Source organism: Papaver somniferum, chromosome 7 (assembly GCF_003573695.1).
Source record: "Papaver somniferum cultivar HN1 chromosome 7, ASM357369v1, whole genome shotgun sequence".
NCBI lineage: Eukaryota > Viridiplantae > Streptophyta > Magnoliopsida > Ranunculales > Papaveraceae > Papaver > Papaver somniferum.
This window is the reverse complement of record NC_039364.1, coordinates 226,978,459-227,006,278: the sequence shown is the minus strand read 5'-3', so window position 1 is coordinate 227,006,278 and position 27,820 is coordinate 226,978,459. Positions and strand designations below refer to the sequence as shown.

Below are 27,820 nucleotides of genomic sequence, written 5' to 3'. Positions count from 1 at the left end.
TCCTATTGAAGTTATGTTTTTCCTGTTATAGTTTGGGTTCTATTAGGTATGTCTTGTATGGCAAGCCTAACGCGATTGTATATTTCCTGTACGTCAAGTCTGTAAACATATATATATATATATATAAACACAGTTGTTCTTTGGTTCTCTTAAGTTGAGAAACCTATTCAATCTAAAACCTGTCTAGTACTCTTTTTCTAGTCAAATTTTTCTGGTAAGGTTTTGACGAGACAGTGGATTTTGTTATATTTTTGTTCAGATTTATCTCATCGGTTTTGCCGACAAAATATTTTAAGAGGCACGTTTCTAGAGTGATGGTGATACAAGGGGGCGTTGCAAAGTTGGTTTTTAATATGGCTGCCCGCCACTTGATGAAGGATAAGCTTAATCTAGTTTTTGTATAATGTAAAAGAAAAAAAAATATGTACAAGGTGTTTATAAAGGCCAAACAAAAGACCATCAAACAGAGAAACAAGAAAACCCATTACAGATTAACTACATCCTTCCGTTGATGAAGTATTAGGACTAAAGTTGATGTGATTACTACATTTTTGGCGATACTTACGACATGGCAAGTCCATGTTCCTCCCACCTTGCACGAGTAGGCTACATATGTTTGCTCGGCATTTATATTTGATAATACACGTCGTAGAAATGAGGGGGCTATATATATATATATATATGTTTGTTTGTTCAGCCTTGGTATTTGAGTTGCACATTGTGTAGAAGTGAAAGTTCATACTTCCTTGTGCTTTCCTTTTCTCATAGTTAGCGACTACAATTACTAGCGCCTAACATACTTCCACCCGATAACCCTTTGTTAATAGTACAGACTTGACATATACTCACTACACGGTGTCTTGGAATAGAATTACAGCACCTTCAAGATGGTTTTTCTTTTTTTCTTTTTGCTACCCTGGGCTCTGGGCTTCAGAGCCGGGCCTGATTACAAACACTGCTTGATCTAACCAAAGTGCATCATTTTCAGACATCAACCAACCCAACAACAAAAAAGCAACAGATTAGACCATCGGATGCAGTTTTATCTCCGTGTGTGCCGCAGTAATTACACCTCAAGCAAAAAATCACAACTATGGCTTGAGAACTCCTAATTTAAAACATACCGGTGGTCCCATATGCTGCATCTCCTTCTGTAGATCCATTACTGACCCTTCTTTCACTCTGGCGCTGATGGCTGGGATTTACTGCAGATGTCTGCACGTTCCCACTGTTCTCCCCGATCTCACACTTGCAGAGGGGGCACAAAGCATTTATCTTTAACCATTTGTCTACACAATCCACATGAAAAAAATGGGCACAGGGAAGCTCCCTCAGTTCTTCGTTATCTGCATACCTTGCTAAGCAAATGCAACATACCTACATACAACAAAAAAAGAGCGAAAAAATCAGCAATAAGACTACTGGTGGGGGAAGTTCAAGAGCTAAAGGCAAAGGTGTGTAAAGAAGAAAAAAAGATAAATGAAGCTTGACAACATCCTATTAAGATGTTTATAGCATACAATTCTACAGATTTTAAATCATATTCGTTTCAATTGGGATTGTTACGAGTCGCAACACTATATACTAGACAGGAACCACTCTCATCATCTCGATCGAGATCACTTAAGCACCTCCTGAATCAACTAGTGCACCAAACTAGAGCATGTTGTGCATGAGCTTCCATTAAGATTCTTACCAAGCATCAAAGGGTATTATAGTCGTTCACTCATTGGAAACAAAAAATTAGTAGTTTTTGGGACCAAGGGCATTATAGCCGGTTTCTTAAACCAAAATTGTGGATCAGGTCCTAGGTATGGTCAATGCAGACCAGGATGTGACCGGTAAACATGATGAGATTCTCAGGTCAGGTGAAACCTGAAACTCAGTGACCTCATCATCATACATCAAAATATTTGAAGAGAACTTACTGCATCTTCCCCTGAGATGATACGCTCTTTTTCGGTTCCAGCTGCTAACGTCCCACCACCCTCACCAACTCCTTCCACATTAGTGTCCCGATCATCTCCATCTCCGTTTTTCTTCATTTTGAACTTGTATGTTGGTAGAACATTGATGGTTTCTGCGGCAGCTCCTCTAGTATGATTTAGATCTTCACGGAAACCCAGAATGGATATTATACAAGGCAAGCAGCAACAGATCGTTGCACACAGAATGAACGGCATGGCGTACCCAATACAGCTAAAGGTAAGAAACACTATACACAACCTGTAGGAAAAAGAATAATTTATTAAGCACTATTTAAACAAAAGTCTCAGATTTTCTCTTTTTTTCTACAAAAGAGCACGTAGCTATTTAGTTTGAAGTTCATCAAAAGAACGAAGTGAATGCAAAGATCTGGACTGAAGAAGGATATTGGGCACTACCTGTACAAGTTGGGCGCCTCAGCTGAAGAAGAGTGCCCTCCAAATATCCAGACATTGCCAACTACAAACCACACCGCAAAGAAGCAATCCAATGCCATCTTGAAATGGTCTACTAGTACATTGACCCTGATTATTAGAATAAGCCGCATTTATTAAATCATAGAACCACATAAAACGGATCAAAATAAAATGTTCTGTGGAATAGTGGAAGAACTGCAGTGGAATGACATTAAAATCATATAGAATATCGAAAAATTAGACTATATCATGGTTGTCATTTCAAATTGCACAGTCAAGGAACACAAGTGCAGAAGGGTCTCGGGCACTAATACAGTCTGGTTATTGGTTTGCTACATCAAATATTAACGCTTTCACGAACTACATGGGTGAGTTAATTTGGCCATCTTGATAAGTGATACAGATCATGCATGCTTTTCTAAAGTTTATGAAAATCCTAATTTCATCCCTCAATGCATGGGTAACACTACTCTTATAATCCAGATAATCCCTATCACTAATTCGAGTCAGCTTGTTGGTTTGCTACAGTAAAAATTGGCACTTCACAAACTACATGGGTATGTTGAATTTAGCCTTCTTGAGAGTGATACACTTCATGCATATTTCCTTAAAAGTTCATATAAAAACCTATGTTCATCCTTAACACAACTCGTATTGTAAAAACAATCCATAGGGCTACTTAGAGCCTGCTTGTTGTTGGTTTGCTGCGCCAAATATTAACACTTTCACAAACTAGTCGGTCAAGTTGAATTTCGACATCTTGAGAGTGATACAAATCATGCATGCTTTCCTACAGTTTATTTAGATCCCTAAATTCATCCTGAATGCTTCTCTTACTGTCAAAACAATCCATAGAGCTATTTATATGTCACTTGGCCACTTGATGGATTGGAAAGTCTACGTACCAGCTAGCATAACAAAGATTAGTGAAACCACTGACGTAAAGGTGTACAATGCAACTAATAAAATAAAAATGAACCAAAAGAACTAATATACCGGTTCAACAAACAGAAATCAGCAACTGATATACTGAAGAATCATGAACCTAACAATAAACTAGGTAATATGGAAGACTATGATCTGCTCCTACAAGAACAACAACAACATTACCTTGCACTTATTCTCACGCTTTGCGCATTTCTTGCAGATGTAACAGCAGTTTGGTGATCCTCCTCATCTGTGCCTCGCAAAACGGAAATAGCCGCAAAAGGAGAAGGTTCAAGAGGAGGATTACTTTGGGAGGCATCCTGGCGTGCTTGTGTCGCATCTTGTTCAGTGCCCTGGTTGCGGTGTAAAAAACGCCAATACAGGAGCGGAAGGGTAGCAACACATCCAGACGCATAACCAATAACCCATGCAAACAATGGGGCTTGAGGGTTCTCATGTCTCGATAAAGATAAAACAACGATGGAGGCAATAATCTGACTCAAAGTAACAACCAGTTCAATTGATATCCACAATCCAGAATTTAACGGGCTCCTGCGTCGACGGCCGTACCCTTCACTTCTCCTTATAAACGAGGAGTTTCTAGAGTTTGCACCATTTGATGAAGCTAGAGAAGATTGGGAAATGGGCCACGCACTGCTTGAGGAAGCTCTTTCCTCATCATGATGACGATTTGGACCTGGAGAAGATGTATCATCAAGAGAAGAGCTCGACGATGAAGATGTGTCAGACCTCCTTTCAATGTCAATAATGTGGTCAGCGTCACGGTTCTCTGACCTCTCCATTAGCAACGGGTACCTATCAGTTTGGACTTCAGAATGTGGTTCCAGCGGGGGAACGGCCATCTAAGTTCACAACCAAATTTGGTAAGAATGAACGCATAGAACAGCAGTAATGAGAAGCCCACTCTTATCAAACTGTTCTTAACTACTCTTTTATAAACAAATATAGAAGATGACCACCAAGCAAATTGCAACTTCAACACCAAACAAGCACTGAAACTCGATGCTTTCACCTATAAAAATTTACTCTGGAAAAAGAATTAAGATGCCATAACCTATATCAGTACCAGAATTAGTTCACTACAAACAAGCTCAAATTGCATTACTGACATCTCATAATTCACACAAATACAATCACTGAAACCCGTTGTTCATCATTACAGCATAATCGAAGAAAACCCACCTGACACAACCACCTCATCCATCATTCTACAATCCCCTACTTAGTCAACATCCTAAATGACACCTAAAACACAAACCCTCCAAAACTGGTTGAAAATCATAACAAAGAATGTATACCCAAAAACTGAAATAAATAAAGAAATTCATAGACAAGAGATATTAGTCAAGAAACCCCTAAATCTTAATCATCCTAACAAAGCAAAAAATGATCCAAAAAAACAAATCAATAAACCAAAAATACACAAAACCCAGACTAAAATTCAAGCTCATGAAGCAACACACATGATTCAATTCTTTCATCTCTTTAACGAAACCCTAATTTTCCGGATTTTGACTCTTTTACAAGAAAAAGGATGACTAAAAAAGTAGTAGTAAGTAGTTCTCAGCTGATCAAACTCTAAAACCCATCACCACATCATCAAACAGCATAATTTACTTAAAGAAAAAAAAACCCAGATCATAAACAATCCACAACAAAATTACACCTCAAAAAATCAACAAAAAAAATCAGAAAAAATCAGAAAAAATGGGGAAAGTAGAAGATATTTACTAACCATTATTTAGCTCATGATATATACAAATTTGAAGATGAAAAACTGGGAGAAAGAGAAAGAGGGATTTTTATTTTATTTTTCTTTCTTTTTTGTTAAGATAAATAGTTTCAGCTTTGGACCTTAATTTTGCTTCGACTACTCTTCTTAGAATATGTGTGTGAGAGAGAAACAGAGATAATAATAAAGCGAGGAAATAAAATAAAATATTAATTTAAAATATTTTCATTTTTTTGAATTTATATTTATTAGGGTCAATGATAGAGTACTACAAGTAGTATTAATATCAAGATATTTAAGTCAATATTAAACCGGTAGATTGTCCAGATTATGACGTGAGTAGAAATGATTGATGGAATTTCAATTTTAATGGGTTTAGATCTTTCACCTTTTAAAGGTAAAAAGTTAAGAGCTGAATTTATAGCTTAATTAGGTCACTGTTGGAATTATCAGTAAGAAAAGGTATTTTTGGTAAAATGTCGTAATCCTTATGATTCATTTGTGGTTTAATTGAGTTAATGCGTAATGTGAGTTGAATTAAACCACTGAGAATTTAGAGGTGGTGATCGAAGGTTTTAAGATTTTTTCTTGACTAACATCGATGGATTTTAACCATTTTGGTTGTGGCCACTGGCCTATAAATAGGACTATCTTTTTTTACTCAACCAATGAAATTGTATTAAAAAACAAATTAATTACAAGGAATAAATTATGAAAGAAAAGAAGGCACTGTGTTTCCAAAAACTTTCACAGTTTATGTGAAATGAAAATAAATTCTACCCAGCCATTCCACAGAAAGAATGAAGTCTGACCTACCTGCAAAAAATTCTAAATCATTCTCGGCAAGTAAACAGGTTTGCTTGGCAGAGTGATTGGCTGTAAAGTTAACTTCCCTATAGCTATGCACATATCTTATGTTATCATATAAAGCACAGGACAACGTCCACTTCTGTTTTAGATCCAACGGTAAATCTCCACCCTTGAAGGCTTGAATACAAGTCTAAGAAAATGATCTAACACATATTTTCTTCACATTCCATCTTCGAGCCAACACCAGGCCATAGATAACAACATTAATTTCCGCGACATAGTTTGTTTCTCAGCCTAGGCCAACACATAAAGTGTCGAGAGTAGCACAACCTGCATCACGAATACAAATACCAGCATCAGTTTGTCCCGGATTTCTCCTTGACGCACCATCATAACATATCATTATCTCACATTGTTCTGGAGGAGATCGACTGATCTCAACAGGCGTAATTTTCATAGATATTCTATACTAATCTTGAAATATTTCAATATACGCAAGTCCTCCACAGAATTAAACATAAAACCTTTCATATGAATAGAGCTATCACGAATAACCTGATAAACCCTACCCTTAAAACCAACCAGTTAATACCTACATCTTCAAAGAAAGCTTTGTTGCGTAATTTCCATAACTCTGTGCATATTGCAGGATTTGCAACAAGCCATAAGTCTTTAACTATCCTACTTCTCCTAGTTACAGCCTTATAAGAGGACACGAGATCTTCAGCAGGCTGTAAATCAAAAATCCTAGCAACCTATGCCCATATCCGCGTAGCAAATCTGCAACGCCAAATAATATGGCTAAGAGATTCACTATCTTTTTTTTACATAAGTAACATCTGGTTGGAATTTACTTACCCATCTTCTTTATCACCTGATCTTGTGTTGCACAACATTCCTTTCTCCAAATCTTCCAATATTGTACAAGCCAAAGTAGGATGAACAATTGATCTCCAAAATAGTTTAGCTGTAGAACTTTTTTTATATGGGGTTCTCAACGAAGTCTTATCAGACTTAACCGAGAAAACTCCCTTCTGATCTAGGTCCCAAATTTTGTAATCATCACCACCAGCAATAAGAGGTAAAGCATTCATATCTACACCATCCCTCGGCATCAAAATGCGTAACCTTTTTGGACTAACCTTTGAAGTAATATCATTCCTTCACAAAGAAGTGATTCCCAATCTATTAGCAATAGAGAAATTCCCGCACCAATTATCAAAGAATAAGGAAGTATTTGCACATGTACATATACTGCAACGCGTATGGTTCTCCACAAAATTGTATATTCATCTCACCCCAAGAAATACCGAGGACGTAAGTTTGTAATCAATTAAATTTCCATTAACTTTGAGGTACTTGGCCTTCAAGAATCTTGCCCAGATTTTATCCTAGTCTCTAATGTTCAACCACAACTTCATGAGCATATCTTTGTTGACAACATCCAACCTCCTAATTTCTAAACCGCCTTCTCTACGCGGGAAACAGAGACTATCATAAGCCACTGTGAAGTATTTGCATTTCTCAGCATCCCCGACCCATAAGAAGTTATATATAGATTCTTTCAGTTTGTTCAATCATCCTTCAAGGCCAGCGATAAACTGTCATTGAATGAATAACATAATTAGAGATCACAGAACGAATCAAAACTAGTCTAGCCTGGAAAGAGAGAAGTTTACCCTTCCAACCAACCAACTTGTCCATTATCTTCTCAACAACATGCCTGACGAATATTACGAACCATACCAGGCTTAAGTTTAGCACCCAAGTATTTGGCAGGAAAGATGACTCTTTTCATACAAAAAAAATTGGAAATAACTATACCTCGTGAACAAGAGCACCCCCATAATCGAACTTACTCTTATTTTAGTTCACATATTGGCCAGAAGCCATTTGATACATCCCTAACATATCCATCATATTATGTAAACTATGCCAATTGCCCTTGCAAAATACCAGAATATCGTCCGCAAACATAAGATGTGTTAAAGCTACTCATTTCTTACTGACCATAAAGTTTATTCTCTTAGTAGCAAAAAGTTTTGAGAGGTTTTGACTCAACATATCTTCAATAAGGACAAAAATTAAAGGTGAAAGTGGATCACCTTTGTCGTAAACTTCTAGTGATGATATAAAGAAACCCTCGAGATTGCCATTAATTAAAATAGAATTTCTAGCAGAATGTAGAATGTTTGAAATCCAACTGCACCAGTTTTCAGAAAAACCATACCTTTTAAAGCCGTGATTTATTTTTTCTGGGGAAAGATGATTTGTCTGTCGAACTCTTCATAAATTGAATCTTAAAGATTAAAATGAACATGTAATGACCCGTCCCTCCACCGATACTGTCCCCACTTAGCCACTGCGGTCATCCGGCAGTGTGGGGTTTTCAACGGGCATCACTGCGATCATCCATCAACAACTTCCCGGATGGTCACCCATCCCTGGATTGCTCCCGCCCGAGCACGCTTAACTGCAGAGTTTTCTTCCAACTATGGAGCTAATTATGCTGAAAAGGCCTCAGTGTTAGGAAAGGACAAACCATTACTTATATTCTATTCGGTCAACCATTGCCGAATATCGAGGTATTACAATACCACCACCTTAAATTGGAGTCGTCCTCGGCTCGGGAATATATACTCAAGCCCAGATCTTCGACGTTCCCTACCCCTCATGAGAAGCACCTGGAACAACCCCGTCCAGCGTACCTTCTCACCCTCGGCAGATGAACCGTCGTCGGCTCTGATACCATTCTTCCACATTTAAATGTGTACATTTTAGTGGAGTACATTTTAGTGAGTTTTGCGATATCTTGTATGGTGAGTCTTGGAGTACATTTTAGTGTAACGAACAAACTGTTTTTGAATTCTGGTTGATGAGTGATTTCTTGTACAAACTTGTAACACCCCGAGTTCCGGACCAGGGTCAAACCCATATGGAGATCCGAACTCGAAGCGTTACGGGTCGGAAAGAGACTTAAAAACTTATTTTTATACTAAGCATAATTAAATCTTTATATACATGAGTTGATTCATATGAATTACTAAACATCTTTAACAACATTTCAGTTAAGATTTACATTTCAGGCAATACAATAAAACAATTCAATCACTAAGCTACTCATGCTTAGCTTTCGCTGCGCCACTCTGATAAATCTGTAAGGATGTCAATTGGGGTGAGATGACAGCTCAATAGAATGCATTACCAATTCTCCAAAGACGCGCAAACATAATCATTTTATCAAGCAAAAACATATACCAAGAAACACATTACGACTTCAGCGAATCAATGTTAATTCGACAATCACATTACCAATAATGTTTCTAATAAATTATCTTATTTAGATTCCAATCATGCATTCACAACGCCAATAATATTTCCAACAAAAAATCTAAATTCAGATTCAATACATGAGTTCATAACATTAATACAACAAATCATCCATTTAGGATTTAACACATCAATTCACAATTCATCCATATAAGTTCACACTTGAGTTCAACAATTCATTGAATTATATTTCGCAAATGAGTTCATAACACCAATTATATTTTCCAACAAATTATATAATCTAGATTTCAACACATGATTCACAAATTAATATTGTCATCACAACAAGTAACCATGAGTTCACAACATTTATATTATTATCAACAAACCATTTATCAAATCATCCATTTAGGATTCAACTCATCAATTCAAAACAACAACATTATTTTCAACAATTCATCCATTTGAATTTTACAAGTGAGTTCATAACATCAATTAGGTTTCCAATAAATCATTTAATTTATATTTCGTACACATTATTCACATATTTATAAGTCACCTCAAACCATGAGTTCACGGTACGAAAACCTTGGTTCGTACACCCACCTATCGTTTATCGGCACAGACAGCCTCCATCGATGGTCAGGAACAAAAGTTCTTATGGGGATCATACCCATTTGCTCTCTGGGATCATTACCCGTTTCATTCACAGTACGAAAACCTTGGTCCGTACACCACCTATCGTTTATCGGCACGGACAGCCGCCATCAATGGTCGGGAAACACAATTTCCCATGGGGATCATTACCCATTTAACTCTCGGGGATCATTACCCGCCGTTAGCATGAAACCATATTTCATCTAACGGTAAAACATGAACTCATTTCAATTTTTGAAAATCGCTTTTACAAACAACACAAGCAACCATGGCTTAACAGCATAAATTTCTTTCAAGCATTTATGCAAACAAGTTAACTACAGACATATAACATCATATATTTCATAGTGATAACTTTATCCGATAAACCTAAACTTCATAGTGAACATTTCTAACACCATTATTTATAACATATCCAAATTTCATAGTAAACCAACGGTTGAAACAAAACTTATTAAATTTACAATGACATTCTAAAAACTGAGCAGATTACATGTCATTACCAAACAATTCATGATAAATTCATATCTTATAATTGAACAAACCCAAAGCAAAATGAAAGATATCACAAATATCTACAACTTTTGTCAAGACTACAAATTAGTATAAAATCATTAAGATTTCCTAAACACACCAAAACCATAGAAAAGCGAAACTGTCAAGAAAATCAGAAACTATCACTCAAATTCAAACCAACAATCAACGGTGAATTTACGGTGGATTATTCTCAAAATTTAACTAGAGATACCCAATTATGTTATATACCAATAATCAAAGGCTGATCATCAATCAAATACATCTAATTATACTGATAAATTTCAGAACCCTAATGATATAAGATTAAACAAAAATAAAAATCAAAGTATAACAAAGAAACACAAAGAGAAAGGGATTAAACATTCTACCTTTAATTAGATACAATCTCCTCTAGATTATCCATAGCCTTATTCTCTAAAAAATCTAGCTCCATCTCTTTCTCCTTCTCATTCTTTTCCAAATCTAAAATTATTTCTTATTATTATTTTTCTTAACTATTTTATTTATCTTTTCATTTTCCCTTAATTTTATTTATTATTGATTATTCTATTTCCACCCTAAATTGTAGCCTTCCTAGTTCAATCCACCCACCTAGGCTAAGGCTAAGGTTAAGGGACAACAAACTAAGTCACAAGGTTAACTATTTAGATATAACCCGACCCGAAACAATATCTAAAAATACGGGGCATTACATTCTCACCCACGGCAGGTGAACCGTCGTCGACTCTGATACCATTTGTAATGACCCGTCCATCCACCGATACTGTCCCCACTTAGCCACTGCGGTTATCCGGCAGTGTGGGGTTTTCAACGGGCATCGCTGCGGTCATCCAGCAGAAACTTTCCGGGAGGTCACCCATCACAGGATTGCTCCCGCCCGAGCACGCTTAACTGCAGAGTTTTTTTTCCAACTCTGGAGCCAATTGTGCTGAAAAGTCCTCGGTGTTAGGAAATGACAAACCATTACTTATATTCCATTCGGCCAACCACTGCCGAATATCGGGGTATTACAGAGAAAATTTCATAAGAAAGTGTAGTTGCGATCGAAACAGAAAATTATTTATAAAAATAAGGAGAATAAAAATATAGGGAAAATAAAGTTGAGGCAGTTTTCTGCATAAAAAAAGTATGGTTTGTAGCTCGCTTCATTAGTATGGTTAAGTTTCGGTTGCAGCAAATATAATGATACATGAGAGTGCGACTCCCAATTTCGAGTTGCATGGAATCTATAAATTCTCTTATTTTCGATTTCATTAATTTGACTGTAATTGTAGTCCTTATAACTCTGGTTGGTGGAGTGTTGTAAAGAGTTTGTTTTTCTTTTTCTTTTTGCTTGATAAAATTCATTTTTGACATTGCAAATAAAAGACATGGTCAGCATTAATCACAATTTTGTTTTAGTTCTTTAATGACATCAGGCAAAAATCAAATGAGTTGAAAAATTACATTGGCGAACCATAGTTTTGTTTAAGAGAAAGAATTTTTTAAAAAATAAAATAAAATAAAAAGGGTCATAAAGCCAGAACTTCCTGCCCGCTCTTCAGAAGCACACATGAACGGAGTTGATGCTCCCACATTCATAGCATGAGTAGTTGAAGTAAGTGAATGATTTGAAATTCAAAAGAAGCCGAAAGGAAAAATAAAAAGCAAAAAGAATTGGGAAAATGAGAAATTACATCAACAAACTCATCTAAGGCGTTTCATCTAAAGATTCTTTTAAGGAGTTATCAAATAAACTCCATGTTCTGATTTAATATTTTCCTACTTTAAACCATGCAAAAAAGGTTGAACGTCATCCGAGGGGGAGAAATAATATCTTCTAGCACCATGTTCTCTAATACCGGTAATGATAAAAATGTAGGATAGTCATCATAATCATTTTTTTTGTATACATGGTTAGACTATTAAATATATTTTTTTATCACCATTAGCCATCATGACTGACTTCTGAGATGAGATCCATCGTTCGTTTATTGGTTTTTGATAATAAATATCACCTTCATCCCCAGACAAATCTTCCCATCAAGTATCTTCCAAAGAAACAGAACTGACATCATTAAAAACATTACTACTAGCGTTTAAAAAAAAATAAATTAATACCAAGACTAGTAGCAATACTTGGGATTTCATTGGCAAATTTTGTTGCAATTTTCTTGATAGCTTGGTAAAATACAACGAATCACCGAAATAACAAGCGGCTGAATTGAAAAGAAAACAAAAATAGTTGTTCCGAAGAGTAGATATTACCCAGAATATGTTGAAAGGCATATTATAAGTAACTTTTTTCTTATTTTTTCAATCTTCATTGGAGGATAACCCTTCGGAAAGAGTAAATCTCAATCGGATTGTTTTTACATATATCTACACATATGAGATTGCTCAGTTAAAATAAAGGAATTTCATTTAAAAAAATAAGGTTGTGTGAACATGAAAGAAAATTATTTAATATCAATAAAGACTAAAAATATAGGGGGAAAGAAAATTGAGACAGTTTTTTACATAAAAAATTGTGGGTGGTTGTAATTGGCTTCACTATATATTATGATTAAATTTTGGCTGCGGTAAATAGAATGATATATTATATTAAAGCTGACTCCCTATTTAAGTTGCATGGAGTCTACATATGTTTCCAATTTTCTATTTATTAATTTGATTGTGCTAGAGCGAATGCTCGGTTGAACCTACATACCTTGGTATGTCAAGTATGTTGTCTTATTTTAGGTGTCAAAACTATTTATTCAAATTAGTCTATTAAAGTTAGCTTTTGTTATATATAGATTAGGTAGTAAAGTCTTAGGATTTTCCAAGTTACTCAAGGCCGATGAAGAATTAAAGATCACACGAAGACATATATGTGTAGAAGCTTAATCGAGGTAAGTAACGAAGAACTTGTGTTTTCCTATTGAACTCGTTTTCATATATCTATCAATCGTAGCAAAAGTCGAGAACTTAAGTAGTTGATCATATTTCAAAGAAGATCATATCACATATTAGCTTCTTGCCAAGTCTAGTGATGTTTCGACTTCCAAGCAGTTACTTGTCTATAAAGCACAAGTGTTATTGAAAATTTAAAGGCTTGCAAATTTCCTCTTGAGGTTGTAATGTTTTGTTTTGGTAGTTTACTATTAATAATTTTCATTCACTTGAGTTCACGAACCTAAGAATTGAGTTTGTGAACCTAAAGCTTATTGAAAACTCAAGAAAAATAAGGTCTTTGAGTTCGTGAACCTATTACGGTGAATTCACGAACTTATTATAGACAATTTCTTTAAGAACTTTTGTCTTTTGAGTTTACGATCTTATTACATTAAGTTTTCGAACCTATGAATAAAAACTTCTCCTCAACTTTTATTGTATTTGAGTTCGCAAACCTATACGGTGAGTTCGTGAACATATTTAAAGAGAATTTTTTTGAGACTCATGGAGCATTTGAGTTCGCGAGCCTAATATGGTGAATTCACGAACCTAACAAAGAAACAATGCTCTTCAGACTTACTTGCATTTGATTTCGCAAACCCATTATAGTGAGTTCGCGAACCTAAAAAGTTTTGATTCCTCCTTATTGCATTTGAGTTCGTGAACCTACCTATTTGAGTTCATGAACCTACAATTTTTTTTCTCCAAGGACCTACCGTGAGTTTATGGACCTAAAAGGCTTAATGATATAAACCCATAACTTATATATCTTTGGGATCATTCATTCTTCTTTGGGTTTAAAGGCTAACTTTTTACACTTTTAAAAATTGCGACTCATTAGCTAAATTTCCTTGGTTAGAAATTCTATTTATTTTATTGAAAGTTTGAAGTTACCTTTGGTTGTAATTCTCCTCATAAGAATTTACTTAGGCTAATTAACAGTTGTCTACACTTCAAACCATGAAAAAGATCTCGTTGCAAGCCCAGTATTTTAGGAAACTACTTTGGTTTATCAATGGAGAATTAACCTGGGTTGCAAGAAATTCATTTCTTACATCCTAAGCAACCCAGTCTTAATTTATTAGTATAAATTGGAGACACTAGTAGCATAGAAAAACTCTATCCCTTGACTCATGTGTATGTCCTTGCAAAGTTTCTCTCCAAAACCTAAGAGATCTAAGGTTCGAATTTAAAAGACTTCACTTGGGATTTGTGAAGCACGGGTTCACCTAGATAGTTCTGAATTTTGTATCTTTATTTGTGATGCTTATAATTCTTATCTATTATGAGGTCATTCTCTTCTGATATAAGGTCATCCAAGAATTGCAGATCAAGTCCAGACTTGATTCAAAATTACAAACACGATTGAGTATAACTCTTACCTATTGAAATCATGTGTGAGTTTTGCATAAGAATTCATCTTAGATTGAGTTCTAGTTGATCCTTGTGTAGATAAAATATAAGGTATGTATATATGTTTTGAAGAGTACAATCCCTAATCTTGAATTTAGAGGAATCTAAATTCGGGGAATCGATTTCTAACCTTAATCTATAATCTAAAGGAAATCATCAGGCGTCCTGGTGGACTTAGGGTAGCGTTAGCCTTCACGACAGAATTTAAAAAGCGGCGGTCTAATAACCTCACCAAATATTTCATTTAGGCAATCTGTATGGACAAACTCCAATATAATTCTGAGAGATCCAACTAATAAAGCAAGATCAATCAAGAAATATATCCAAGAGTTATATCTCTGTTTCTTAATGTAATAAATAAATCAAACAGATAGAAATCTGTGAGCCTGATTATCATAAGAAACAACTTGGACGGTATCAAAAACCAATATCCAAGTGTCAATCAATTCAATCAACAAACAAAGGTTGGATTCACGATTGATTGAACTTACGCACAACCTGTGATATTTCAATTATATAGAAAAGATAATGCGAAAAAGAAATAACACAGACACCATAATTTTTGTTAACGAGGAAACCGCAAATGCAGAAAAACCCGGAACCTAGTCCAGATTTGAAGACCATATTGTATTAAGACGCTACAGACACTAGCCTACTCCAACTTAACTTCAGACTGGAATATAGTTGAGCCCTAACCAATCTCACACTGATCAAGGTACAGTCGCATTCCTTACGCCTCTGAATCCCAGCAGGACTCCGTGCACTTGATTCCCTTAGTTGATCTCACCCACAACTAAGAGTTGCTACGACCCCAAGTCGAAGACTTGGTAAACCAATCTGTCTCACACAAAAAAGTTTATTGAGTAGATAAATCTATCTCCTGCAGAAATACCTATGATTTTTGTTCCGTCTTTTGATAAATCAAGGTGAACATGAACCAATTGATACACCGGACTTATATTCCCGAAGAACAACCTAGTAATATAAATCACCTCACAGTAATCTTAATCGTATGATAGCGAAACAAGATATTGTGGAATCACAAACGATGAGACGAAGATGTTTGTGACTACTTTTTATCTTGCCTATCGAAGATTAAATCTCGATCAAATATTAGAGAAGATAGTACTCAATACGATAGAATACAGCAAGATCAGAACACGCAACTACAGAGAAATTAGTTGGTTCTGGATTCACAATCCCAATGAAGTCTTCAAGTCGTTAACCTACAGGGTTTTGGAAAACCTAAGGTTAAAGGAGAATCGACTCTAGTCGCAACTAGTATCACACATGAGGTGTGGGGATTAGGTTTCCCAGTTGCTAGAGTTCTCCCTTATATAGTCTTCAAATCAGGGTTTGCAATCAATGTTATCTTGGTAACAAAGCATTCAATATTCACCGTTAGATGAAAACCTGATTAGACTCAAGCTAATATCTTTCAACCGTTAGATCGAACTTAGCTTGTTACACACAAATGAAAAGTGACTTCATTTAGATATGAGTAACCGTACCTAAGCGTGTGCACCTGGTTGGCTCAACAATAGTTAACCGAAGTTAGCTATATGAACACTTTCATATCAACCTTATTCATCTTAACCATAACTAGTTCAAATGACTCAAATGAAACTAGTTCTAGAGTTGTTCAATTGTGTATATTCTCATAGAAGTACACAAGACACAATTAAAGCAAAATCGATTTTGATTCACTCGAATCAATTCATAAACATTATAGCCACGGTTTGCAAAAGATTGCATTCCTTAATATATAAATATATTAGTTCATGAAAAACCCGATTTTCAAAACATAACCTACTCAGGTATGCAAATAGGTACGCATCCCTAAGTGGTCGGACTTAGTTTGGGTTCGCCAGTACGCGAATGGGTACGCATACCTCCTAACTCAATTGAATTCCCGGACACGAAATTTATGCCAGTACGCATACGGGTATGCATACTAAGTTCTCGGACTTTCATTAACCAACATGTACGCATACGGGTATGCATACTATGGTTCTTGGATTTGGAATAACATGCAACAGTTTAACATACAAGTACGCATACTGTGCTATATCCAATCATGGTCAATTGTTCTAAACTCCCATTTCAATCATTGAAACATTCTTAGAATACGACAGTAGCTGTCTCACACAAACTATTAGCTTCAAAGCAATTTTCAAGTGATCGAATGATCAATACGAAACATTCCGAGTCTACATCAAATGACTGCCTCATACAAATCATGTAAAATGTTACCAAGAGATTTTCACATGATCATCTTTTGACTTTCGTCAAGAATATAAGATGAACTTGGTTAAAGCGAAAGGTTACTAACACATATTTCGAGAAATATGTAAGCGAGTTAAACTCAGCTCGAAACATCAAATGTGTATAATCGAAGTCTATATAGCTATACGAATTGTGTCTCAAATAGGAGATAGAGTAGATATACTTTTGAGTGATAGATGAGTTTAAGTCTCCACATACCTTTTTTTTATGAAGTTCCATAAGCTCCCCTTAGTAGTTCTTCGTCTCCAACCAATAATCGCCGTGAAGTCTAATGCTCAACTACAATTACTTTCCTAATCCGAGACTTATCTATAAGTAGACTAGAAATCAAGACTTATAATTTTGGCAACTAAACTTGACAACAAGCTTGAGATAGCAACGCTTGCGATTTCGACCGAGCAGTGCTCTAACAATCTTCCCATTTGTCAATTCTAGTGGAAAAACTATCAATACATATGGATTACAAAATAAATAAACTTTGTAGCTTCTCATCCAAATGCTTGATTTCCTTGGTTGTTCAACATTACTCGAAATCTTCGTCACTTCCAAGTACTCCAGTGATTCTGAACGTGTTCAACTCAGCGTCATAGTTTTTGAAGATACGTAACTATAACAATATATAAAAACAAGATGTTTGTTATACAATGTCATAGTATTGATTATTACACAGCATTAAAGTCCAATTGTATCAAAACTTTGACAACAATACTATGGTGATATGTATCACTCCCCCTTAGTCAATACTTCATCTCATACGAAAACCACTCATCCTTACATAATGATCCGTAAACCATATGTATTTGTAGTGTGAACTACACATTAATTCTCCCCCTTTTGTCAATATAAATTGGCAAAGGTACGAAAACTAGTGGGATCATAATGAAATTCTCATAGAGATTCTTCATGACTAAAAGAAAACATATCAACTTTGTTTCGATGATTTCACATAGTCGAAACTTAGTGTATTCATCAAGGAGTTTATAAAGATACAAGAAAACTCCTACAATATTCCACAGCCGCACTCCCCACAAAGATTTGGCACTTAAGCACAAGTGCAATTAAGAACTCTCCCCCATTAAATGTCATTCCCAAAAGAACAACAAGAGCGACCTTACTTTTGCAAGAAAAGAAGGATTTATTTGAACATTAACAAATTACGTGAAATATGAATTTGTATCCAAAAAAACTCAATTAAATTAACCACAAGTGAACCCATGATTATTTTAATCGGAAATGCTCAACATAAGAGAACTTATGGAGCCGCACAATACTTTCACATAAAAGTGGATCACGGAAAGATCAATACTGCGGGATATTCAAAGATTCATTCTATTTTTTTATCAATATATTTGCATAATGATATCATAGACTTAATATTTTAATCAAAAGTTCGTCCCATCTTCTATCAATATTTGCATAATGACACAATAGGATTTACTTTTGACATAATATGGGACAATCATAGTTCACGGACGCAAACACACATATCCTATAATAACTTTTGCAATATATGAAACCAATAAAGATTAATACTGGAAAATCATCTTCCAAATAAACTTTAGAATTCAAATAAATAAATATAAAAACATTGCAAGATGAAAATCGTTGGCAATTAGCTATGTGTATTCACAATAATTATTATTCCAAACCCTAGTTATCCTTCTTAAAACACAAGAATAAATTCTCATAAGAAGTTTCCTAGACATTAAGAAGTATAACTCCTAGGAAGAATGCAACTGTAGGTCTTCAGACATAACCAGCAACCAGAGCTCGAACACAAACAAGTTCATCGGTTGCTTTTTTCAGTTCATTTTTCAGAAATTCAAGATTATTTGTTGCAATTCCAAGTTGTTCACGTATGACCTCAAAATCTCGAAGAAGATTTCCCACCAATTGAGATGACATATGAACTGGAAGTTTGTTTTCATGATCAACAACATGATAGCAAGTTATGAAAACAGGGTTCTCGTGAAACTCAATAACCTTGCCTTTTTCAACTTTGTCTTCCTTTTTGCATCCATCCATTGTGCACACCACAAAGATTCAAGAGAACTTTGGACGTTACGGAACGTGTATGTATCAGGAAAAGAGGAAAACCATGATACATATATATGAGTGCTTCATAGGGAAACCCTAGGGTTACTCGTTCACTTTCGGTAAGGATCGGGTGCACAAACGTCTGTGGTTATGAGCCAGGCTCAAAACCGAGAAGCCAATTGAGCCTATTTAAAAATATGTTTTGATGGAAACATATTCTAATGACAGAACAACTTAGCTCAGAAGTGAGAATAAAGTAATTTTTGAAAACAACAGATTAACTATCATTAGGAAGACAAAACAAGAATTTCAAGGTAAGCAACAAAGAGACTATTCTCAAGAGTTATTGATCAAATATATTACAATATGTAATACTTAACCGGAGCAGGGCTCAACAGTAAGATGATAATTTTATTCTTAAACAAAAAATATACAACAAAGACCGCTTTCTCAAGACAAAGAGCTTCTTGAGAATTATGAGTATCCTCACACGTTTTCAAAGAGGATGCTCACTTGAGCAGTCAATTTGTAATTTGATGAGCATATTGCTCATCAAGGGCATTGACATTTTCCCTTTTTCTTTATTGAAGATCTTCAGAAAAGTCAATAGGATTAGTCACAAGAGAATTAACAAGAGGAGGACAAGAGATACCTGAAGTTGCTGCCTCCCTTGCCTTCTTAATCCTGCGCTTTAGTTTATTTATACTGGTCTTTAGTTCCGAGACACGATTATTGATGTGAATGTATTCGGGGACAGAATACTCTAGATTCAAGACTTTCTTCAGCGAAAGACAAAGAGTTTGGAATTTTTTTCTTCCTTCGATGGCTTCTTCTCTTCACAATGCAATTTAAAGAGTCAGTTGTCCATATAACATTCTTTCCTTTACAATTGTAAACGGTTTTGGTGTCATATTTACAACAAAGAATTGGCTCATCACAACACTTTTATTGATTGCAGACTAGACCTTTAACAACAACATAATGAGAAGCAGGTTTGATTACTTCTTTAGACATCCATACAAGAATGTTACGAAGTTTTTCATTCCACGGTCGAAAACGACATCTCTTTTCAAGGTGACCTTTGTTTCCGCAATAATAACAGTTGATGGGAATGTTTTTGACTGTTCTCATATGAGCCGTTTTTGAAGGTTGACAATCTTTGTTCTTAGGAACATCAGCTGGTAGTTTTTCACTTTTGATGTCAGTGAAATTTTCACATAGGAATTTGTTATTAGCACAGACAAAATTGATCTTACTAGCACTTGGAGCGTCTATTCCTTTATAGCCCAAACCAAGTGTATCACGATGTTCTTTACATGCTTCTAGCATAGTGGATAATTTTTAGAGCTAGCATTGAATCTTTTCAGATCCTCTTCTAGTGATTTGACCTTATCAAGAGCAGCAACAAGATCATCCTCCAATTGTTTTTCTCTGGATAGAAAGAAGATTTCTCTGTCATTAAAATAATTTTGTTGAGAGTCATATCTTACATCGGTTTATGCAAGTCTTTCTTTCGACACAAAAAGATTTCGACGAAGATTCTCACGTTCAAAAATTTTTGAACGCACATCATCTTCTCGATCTTTAAGAAAAAATTATAACAGTTTATAACCACAATCATATCCCTTAAAAAGTTTTCTCAATCTCCTGTTTTATAGACAGAGAGGAGTCAGAAATTCAGCTAAGCAAGCTGTTGATTTTCCTTTTTTTTAATGATATGGTCAAAAAGCATGATATATTGTGAGACTTACTCATCAATATTTTTTCCCTCGTCTGAATCACTTTCATATGAAAGATCATCCAACTGTTCATCTAGGAGTTTTTCCCAGTTGAATACAGTTTCAGACAATGGATAAGACGTGAGAGATTTCTCAGGAGACTTAAGGAATTGAACCAAGTCAGAATGTTTCTGAACTGGTGTTTGTTGTCAGTGATAACACTATTGTCCATAAAGTCAGATCGCTACAAACACAGACTTATGAGGTCTTGAACGTGTTTGCCTGCTCTGATACCAATTGATAAAGCTTGGGTCTAACAACCTAACCCAATATTTCGTTTAGGAAATCTGTATGAACAAACTCCAATATAATTCTGAGAGCACCAACTAATAGAGCGAGTTCAGTTAAGAATATATCCAAGACTTATATCTTTGTTTCTTAATGTAATCAGTAAATCAAACATATAGAAATTCGTGAGCCTGATTATTATAAGAAACAACTTGGGCGGTATCAAAAACCAATATCCAAGTGTCAATAAGTTCAATCAACGACCAAAGGTTGGATTCACAATTGATTGAACTTACACACAACCTGTGATATTTCAATTATATAGAAAATATAATGCGGAAAATAAATAACACAGACACTAGAAGTTTTGTTAACGAGGAAACCGCAAATGCAGAAAAATCCCCGAACCTAGTCTAGATGTGAACACCACAATGTACTAAGCCGCTACAGACACTAGCCTACTCCAAGTTAACTTTGGACTGGAATGTAGTTGAGCCCTAACCAATATCACACTGATCAAGGTAAAGTCGCGTTCCTAACGCCTCCGAATCCCAGCAGGACTCTGCGCACTTGATTCCCTTAGCTGATCTCACCCACAACTAAGAGTTGCTACGAACCAAAGTCGAAGACTTGATAAACCAATCTGTCTCACACAGAGAAGTCTATTGAATAGATAAATCTATCTCCCATAGAAATACCTATGAGTTTTGTTCTGTCTTTTGATAAATCAAGGTGAACATGAACCAATTGATATGTCGGACTTATATTCCCGAAGAACAGCCTAGTAATATCAATCACCTCACAATAATCTTAATCATATTGTAGCGAAACAAGATATTGTGGAATCACAAACGATGAGACGAAGATATTTGTGACTACTTTTTATCTTGCCTATCGGAGATTAAATCTCGAGAAAATCTTAGAGAAGATAATACTCAATACGATAGAGTACAACAAGATCAGAACACACAACTACAGAAAAAATTGTTGGGTCTGGCTTCACAATCCCAATGAAGTCTTCAAGTCGTTAGCCTACAAGGTTTTGGAAAAACCTAAGGTTACACTACAGGAAAACTTGGATTTAGCGACTATTTTCTTACCAACTGTTATTGGTGAAATACTTTACTAATTATTACTTGCAACCGAAAACAACCTCGATGGATAGAAAATTCTTCCCACCAGTTTTTTAGCAATGACGGTGGGTTCAATACTTTGGCGACGACAATTCAGCAACACGAGAAATCATTGTGCCGCTATTAGCTTTCAGACATCGTGTCTTGCCAACCAGAAAGTACAGTAGAAGCTATATGTATCTGGTCATTGGTCTTAGCCACAAGAATATGCCCTTGCAAGACCTCTGCACCAATCAACAGATTATTGACGTTACTAGCAACTTTCAACTACAATCTTTTGGCACTAAAGAGTTCTCTAGAGGTTGAACAGTTCTAACCAATAGGTTAGTGATAAGCATATAAATGCTACATTTTATACCCATATTTATATTATCTAGGATACAATATTTTAGTTACTAATACTATTTTAGTGCTTTTCTAGAAAGTACAAGTGAATTCGATCATCCAGCGAATAAACAGCAAAATGTGAGACTTAATGGTGTTTGCGACGAAATAGGCAAAATGTGGTTGGCCTGGTACTTCCATATATCAGCAACCACAATGATGAAATATGTCGGCTTGGTATTTCTATATATCAGCAGCACTTATTATGCTGGCCTGGTATTTCCATGTATCAGCATCTTATTATGCCGGCCTGGTATTTCTATATATCAACATCACTTACTATGCTGGCCTGGTATTTCTATATCAGCAGCACTTATTATGCTGGCCTGGTATCTCCATATATCAGCAGCACTTATTATGATGGCATAGTATTTCTGTATATCAGCAGCACTTATTATGCTGGCCTGGTATTTCCATGTATCAGCAGCCGGGTTGGCCTGGTATTAGCAACCAGAATGGTGAAATGGGTTGGCATGGTATTTCTATATATCAACATCACTTACTATGCTGGCCTGGTATTTCTATATCAGCAGCACTTATCATGCTGGCCTGATATCTCCATATATCAGCAGCACTTATTATGGTGGCCTAGTATTTCTATATATCAGCAGCACTTATTATGCTGGCCTGGTATTTCCATGTATCAGCAGCCGGGTTGGCCTGGTATTATCAACCACAATGGTGAAATGGGTTGGCCTGGTATTTCCATATATAAGCAACCACAATGAAAAAAAATGACAAAATGTAGCTGGTCTGGTATCTCCATATATATCAGCAACATAAAATTGTTTCAGAGACGAGGCAGAGACGCAGCAAAGGAATTGAAATCAAAGTGGGGTTGGCGCATAGAAACTGAAAATGAGAACTATTTTATCTTTCTTACTTTATTACAAATATATTCCACCAATAAAGATAATTTATTTGTCATGTGAAGAATTAATTGAGGAGTATTTACACGTGACTATTTTGGAAATAAAATAACTCTTTCTTCATTTGGGAGATTTTGGAAATAAGGGGAGTTTATTATTTCATTGGAAGAACGAGGTGGCAATACTATTTGGGGAAAGATACTGATGACGACATCAACTTGCATGCAAGATATTTCATAGAATAATTTATTTTGATACTTTGATTAATGAAATAAAAGAAAAGTAAGGTGTATAAGAAGGTGGGTGATTATTTGAGAAAGGGGGAAGCCGGCCACAGTGCCGCAACGAAGGAAGGGTTTTGAAGTTTTGTTTTCGATTCTTCATTTTTCATTAGCTTGAGTTTAATTTTAATATGTTTATGGCTTTTGAGAAAGCCATTTCTAGCTAGTGTTATGTTAGGGTTTAGGTAGAAACCAATAAATTGTGTAAACTCTGTATTTATATGCTCAATAATGATTTGAATGACTAGTAGTTTTTTCTTCACAAAGCTTGATGTTTAATCGTTTATGTGATTTTCTTGATTATTTATGCTTTTGAATTGATATTTCGTGCTTCGGTTAAATCCCTAGACGTGGTATGCAAGGATTGATAGGTAATGCTTTAGAATCACTACCCATGAAGCGAAGGAAACTATAGCGGAGAAACAGTATTTGAAAACGCATGGAATATATTCTTAAAGATTAGTAGAGTTTGGTAATTAATTGGTGGAAACCGAAAATCCTAATAACCCATTTCCATTTTTTTTATTGTTAGAATTATTATTACTTGATTTTGTTTCGAGTTTCTGAAAATTATCAAAACATTATTAATTCGATTATTCAATTCTTGGTATTAGTTAGTAGAAGTATTTTCACACTCCTCGTGGGAACGACCTGTACTTGCCATTGTCTACGAGTTAGACGCTGTGCACTTGCAATATTTACTGTAGGTTTCCGAACCTATCAAGTTTTTGGCGCCGCTGCCAGGGAGTGGTTGCAAAATACTCTCTGACTGATATATTTTTGTACATAGTTTTATTTTGTTTTTATTTTAGATTTTTTTTGTTCTTTTTACGCATTTTATTTGATTTTTTTAGGTACCTTAGCACGAAGTGTTGTGGGCGAAAAGAAAGTATGCACTCGCAAGCCTTTTGCAAGAGCCACTCGGAAGATCCATTAGAGGTTTGCTTAGCTCATTTTGGATATGGTTTTGATGATGATAGTTTTATTTGTGAAGTCAATGCTTTGTTAGATTCCACACCGCTGCTAGACACTAATAAATGGAAGCCCATCCTAGAACCTTTAATTCTTCCCGAGTTCGACTAGTTCCACTAGTTGAGAAAGCTCTGACCTAGACCCTTAATAATGAAACCGTTGTAGATGATAATGGGCCAATTTGTCACGATATCATTGTTCCGTTGAGCACTTGTTTCTCAGATCGTGATTTTCTAAAAGCTTATGTGAATGTTCTGTATAAGACTGAGTTCAGTTTTTGCTCCCTGGGTACTAATCACCATTGCTGCAGGATCATCTTTTCATCAAAACTAATTAGTTGGGTTGATCCCCAACTTTTCAGACTGTATATATATGATTTGCAGCGTACTTTGGGGTAGCAACCTCATCTTGTTTGAGAACGTTCTACTGAAAGCAGGGAAACAAATACATTTCGCTTCATGGGAGTCAACCCATCAGATTTGTTCCCTCTACTCTATCTCTTTTTTTATTTTATTTTTATTGTTGCATTTCCCATCTTAATTTTTACGTTGGATGACTCAGTTACATTGAGGACAATGTAATGTTTAAGTGTGGGGGAGTGGGTTATTATCCATAAAAAATAAAATAAAATCAATTGCATAATATCTCAGTTTTGCTCGAGGACTAGCAAAATATAAGTGTGGGGGTGTTGATAAGCATATAAATGCTACATTTTATACCCATATTTATATTAGTTAGGATACAATATTTTAGTTACTAATACTATTTTAGTGCTTTTGTAGAAAGTACAAGTGAATTCAATCATTCTACGAATAAACAACAAAATGTGAGACTTAATGGTGGTTGCGACGAAAATGGCAAAATGTGGTTGGCCTGGTACTTCCATATATCAGCAACCACAATGATGAAATATGCCGACCTGGTATTTCTATATATCAGCAGCACTTATTATGTTGGCCTGGTATTTCCATGTATCAACATCTTATTATGCTGGACTGGTATTTCTATATATCAACATCACTTACAATGCTGGATTGGTATTTCTATATCAACATCACTTATTATGCTGGCCTAGTATCTCCATATATCAGCAACACTTATTATGCTGGCATAGTATTTCTATATATCAGCAGCACTTATTACGCTGGCCTGGTATTTCCATGTATCAGCAGCCGGGTTGGCCTGGTATTAGCAACCACAATGGTGAAATGGGTTGGCCTGGTATTTCCATATATCAGCAACCACAATGAAAAAAAATGACAAAATGTAGCTGGTCTGGTATCTCCATATATATCAGCAACATAAAATTGTTTCAGAGGCGAGGCAGAAACGCAGCAAAGGAATTGAAATCAAAGTGGGGTTGGCGCATGGAAACTGAAAATGAGAACTATTTTATCTTTCTTACTTTATTACAAATATATTCCACCAATAAAGATAATTTATTTGTCATGTGAAGAATTAATTGAGGAGTATTTACACGTGACTATTTTGGAAATAAAATAACTCTTTCTTCATTTGGGAGATTTTGGAAATAAGGGGAGTTTATTATTTCATTGGAAGAACGAGGTGGCAATACTATTTGGGGAAAGATACTGATGACGACATCAACTTGCATGCAAGATATTTCATAGAATAATTTATTTTGATACTTTGATTAATGAAATAAAAGAAAAGTAAGGTGTATAAGAAGGTGGGTGATTATTTGAGAAAGGGGGAAGCCGGCCACAGTGCCGCAACGAAGGAAGGGTTTTGAAGTTTTGTTTTCGATTCTTCATTTTTCATTAGCTTGAGTTTAATTTTAATATGTTTATGGCTTTTGAGAAAGCCATTTCTAGCTAGTGTTATGTTAGGGTTTAGGTAGAAACCAATAAATTGTGTAAACTCTGTATTTATATGCTCAATAATGATTTGAATGACTAGTAGTTTTTTCTTCACAAAGCTTGATGTTTAATCGTTTATGTGATTTTCTTGATTATTTATGCTTTTGAATTGATATTTCGTGCTTCGGTTAAATCCCTAGACGTGGTATGCAAGGATTGATAGGTAATGCTTTAGAATCACTACCCATGAAGCGAAGGAAACTATAGCGGAGAAACAGTATTTGAAAACGCATGGAATATATTCTTGAAGATTAGTAGAGTTTGGTAATTAATTGGTGGAAACCGAAAATCCTAATAACCCATTTCCATTTTTTTTATTGTTAGAATTATTATTACTTGATTTTGTTTCGAGTTTCTGAAAATTATCAAAACATTATTAATTCGATTATTCAATTCTTGGTATTAGTTAGTAGAAGTATTTTCACACTCCTCGTGGGAACGACCTGTACTTGCCATTGTCTACGAGTTAGACGCTGTGCACTTGCAGTATTTACTGTAGGTTTCCGAACCTATCAAGTTTTTGGCGCCGCTGCCAGGGAGTGGTTGCAAAATACTCTCTGACTGATATATTTTTGTACATAGTTTTATTTTGTTTTTATTTTAGATTTTTTTTGTTCTTTTTACGCATTTTATTTGATTTTTTTAGGTACCTTAGCCCGAAGTGTTGTGGGCGAAAAGAAAGTATGCACTCGCAAGCCTTTTGCAAGAGCCACTCGGAAGATCCATTAGAGGTTTGCTTAGCTCATTTTGGATATGGTTTTGATGATGATAGTTTTATTTGTGAAGTCAATGCTTTGTTAGATTCCACACCGCTGCTAGACACTAATAAATGGAAGCCCATCCTAGAACCTTTAATTCTTCCCGAGTTCGACTAGTTCCACTAGTTGAGAAAGCTCTGACCTAGACCCTTAATAATGAAACCGTTGTAGATGATAATGGGCCAATTTGTCACGATATCATTGTTCCGTTGAGCACTTGTTTCTCAGATCGTGATTTTCTAAAAGCTTATGTGAATGTTCTGTATAAGACTGAGTTCAGTTTTTGCTCCCTGGGTACTAATCACCATTGCTGCAGGATCATCTTTTCATCAAAACTAATTAGTTGGGTTGATCCCCAACTTTTCAGACTGTATATATATGATTTGCAGCGTACTTTGGGGTAGCAACCTCATCTTGTTTGAGAACGTTCTACTGAAAGCAGGGAAACAAATACATTTCGCTTCATGGGAGTCAACCCATCAGATTTGTTCCCTCTACTCTATCTCTTTTTTTATTTTATTTTTATTGT

The 27,820-nt window shown here is 35.5% G+C and overlaps 1 protein-coding gene across 2 annotated transcripts; it reads right to left on the bottom strand.

Moving 5' to 3' along the window:
* Window positions 1-725: 725 nt before the first annotated feature.
* On the bottom strand, window positions 726-5,257 carry LOC113299725 (E3 ubiquitin-protein ligase At1g63170-like). 2 transcript variants are annotated; one of them, XM_026548796.1, is made up of 5 exons: window positions 5,086-5,257; window positions 3,513-4,192; window positions 2,385-2,510; window positions 1,929-2,226; window positions 726-1,377 (listed from the first exon to the last, which is right to left on the bottom strand). In XM_026548796.1, the coding sequence occupies exons 1-5, from the start codon at window positions 5,086-5,088 to the stop codon at window positions 1,114-1,116; spliced, it is 1,371 nt and encodes a 456-aa protein (XP_026404581.1). In that variant the 5' UTR covers window positions 5,089-5,257; the 3' UTR covers window positions 726-1,113. The 2 variants fall into 2 exon arrangements, with proteins under 2 accessions (XP_026404581.1, XP_026404582.1); XM_026548797.1 differs by having other exon boundaries at window positions 3,513-4,377; window positions 5,086-5,256.
* Between the last annotated feature and the right edge of the window lie 22,563 nt (window positions 5,258-27,820).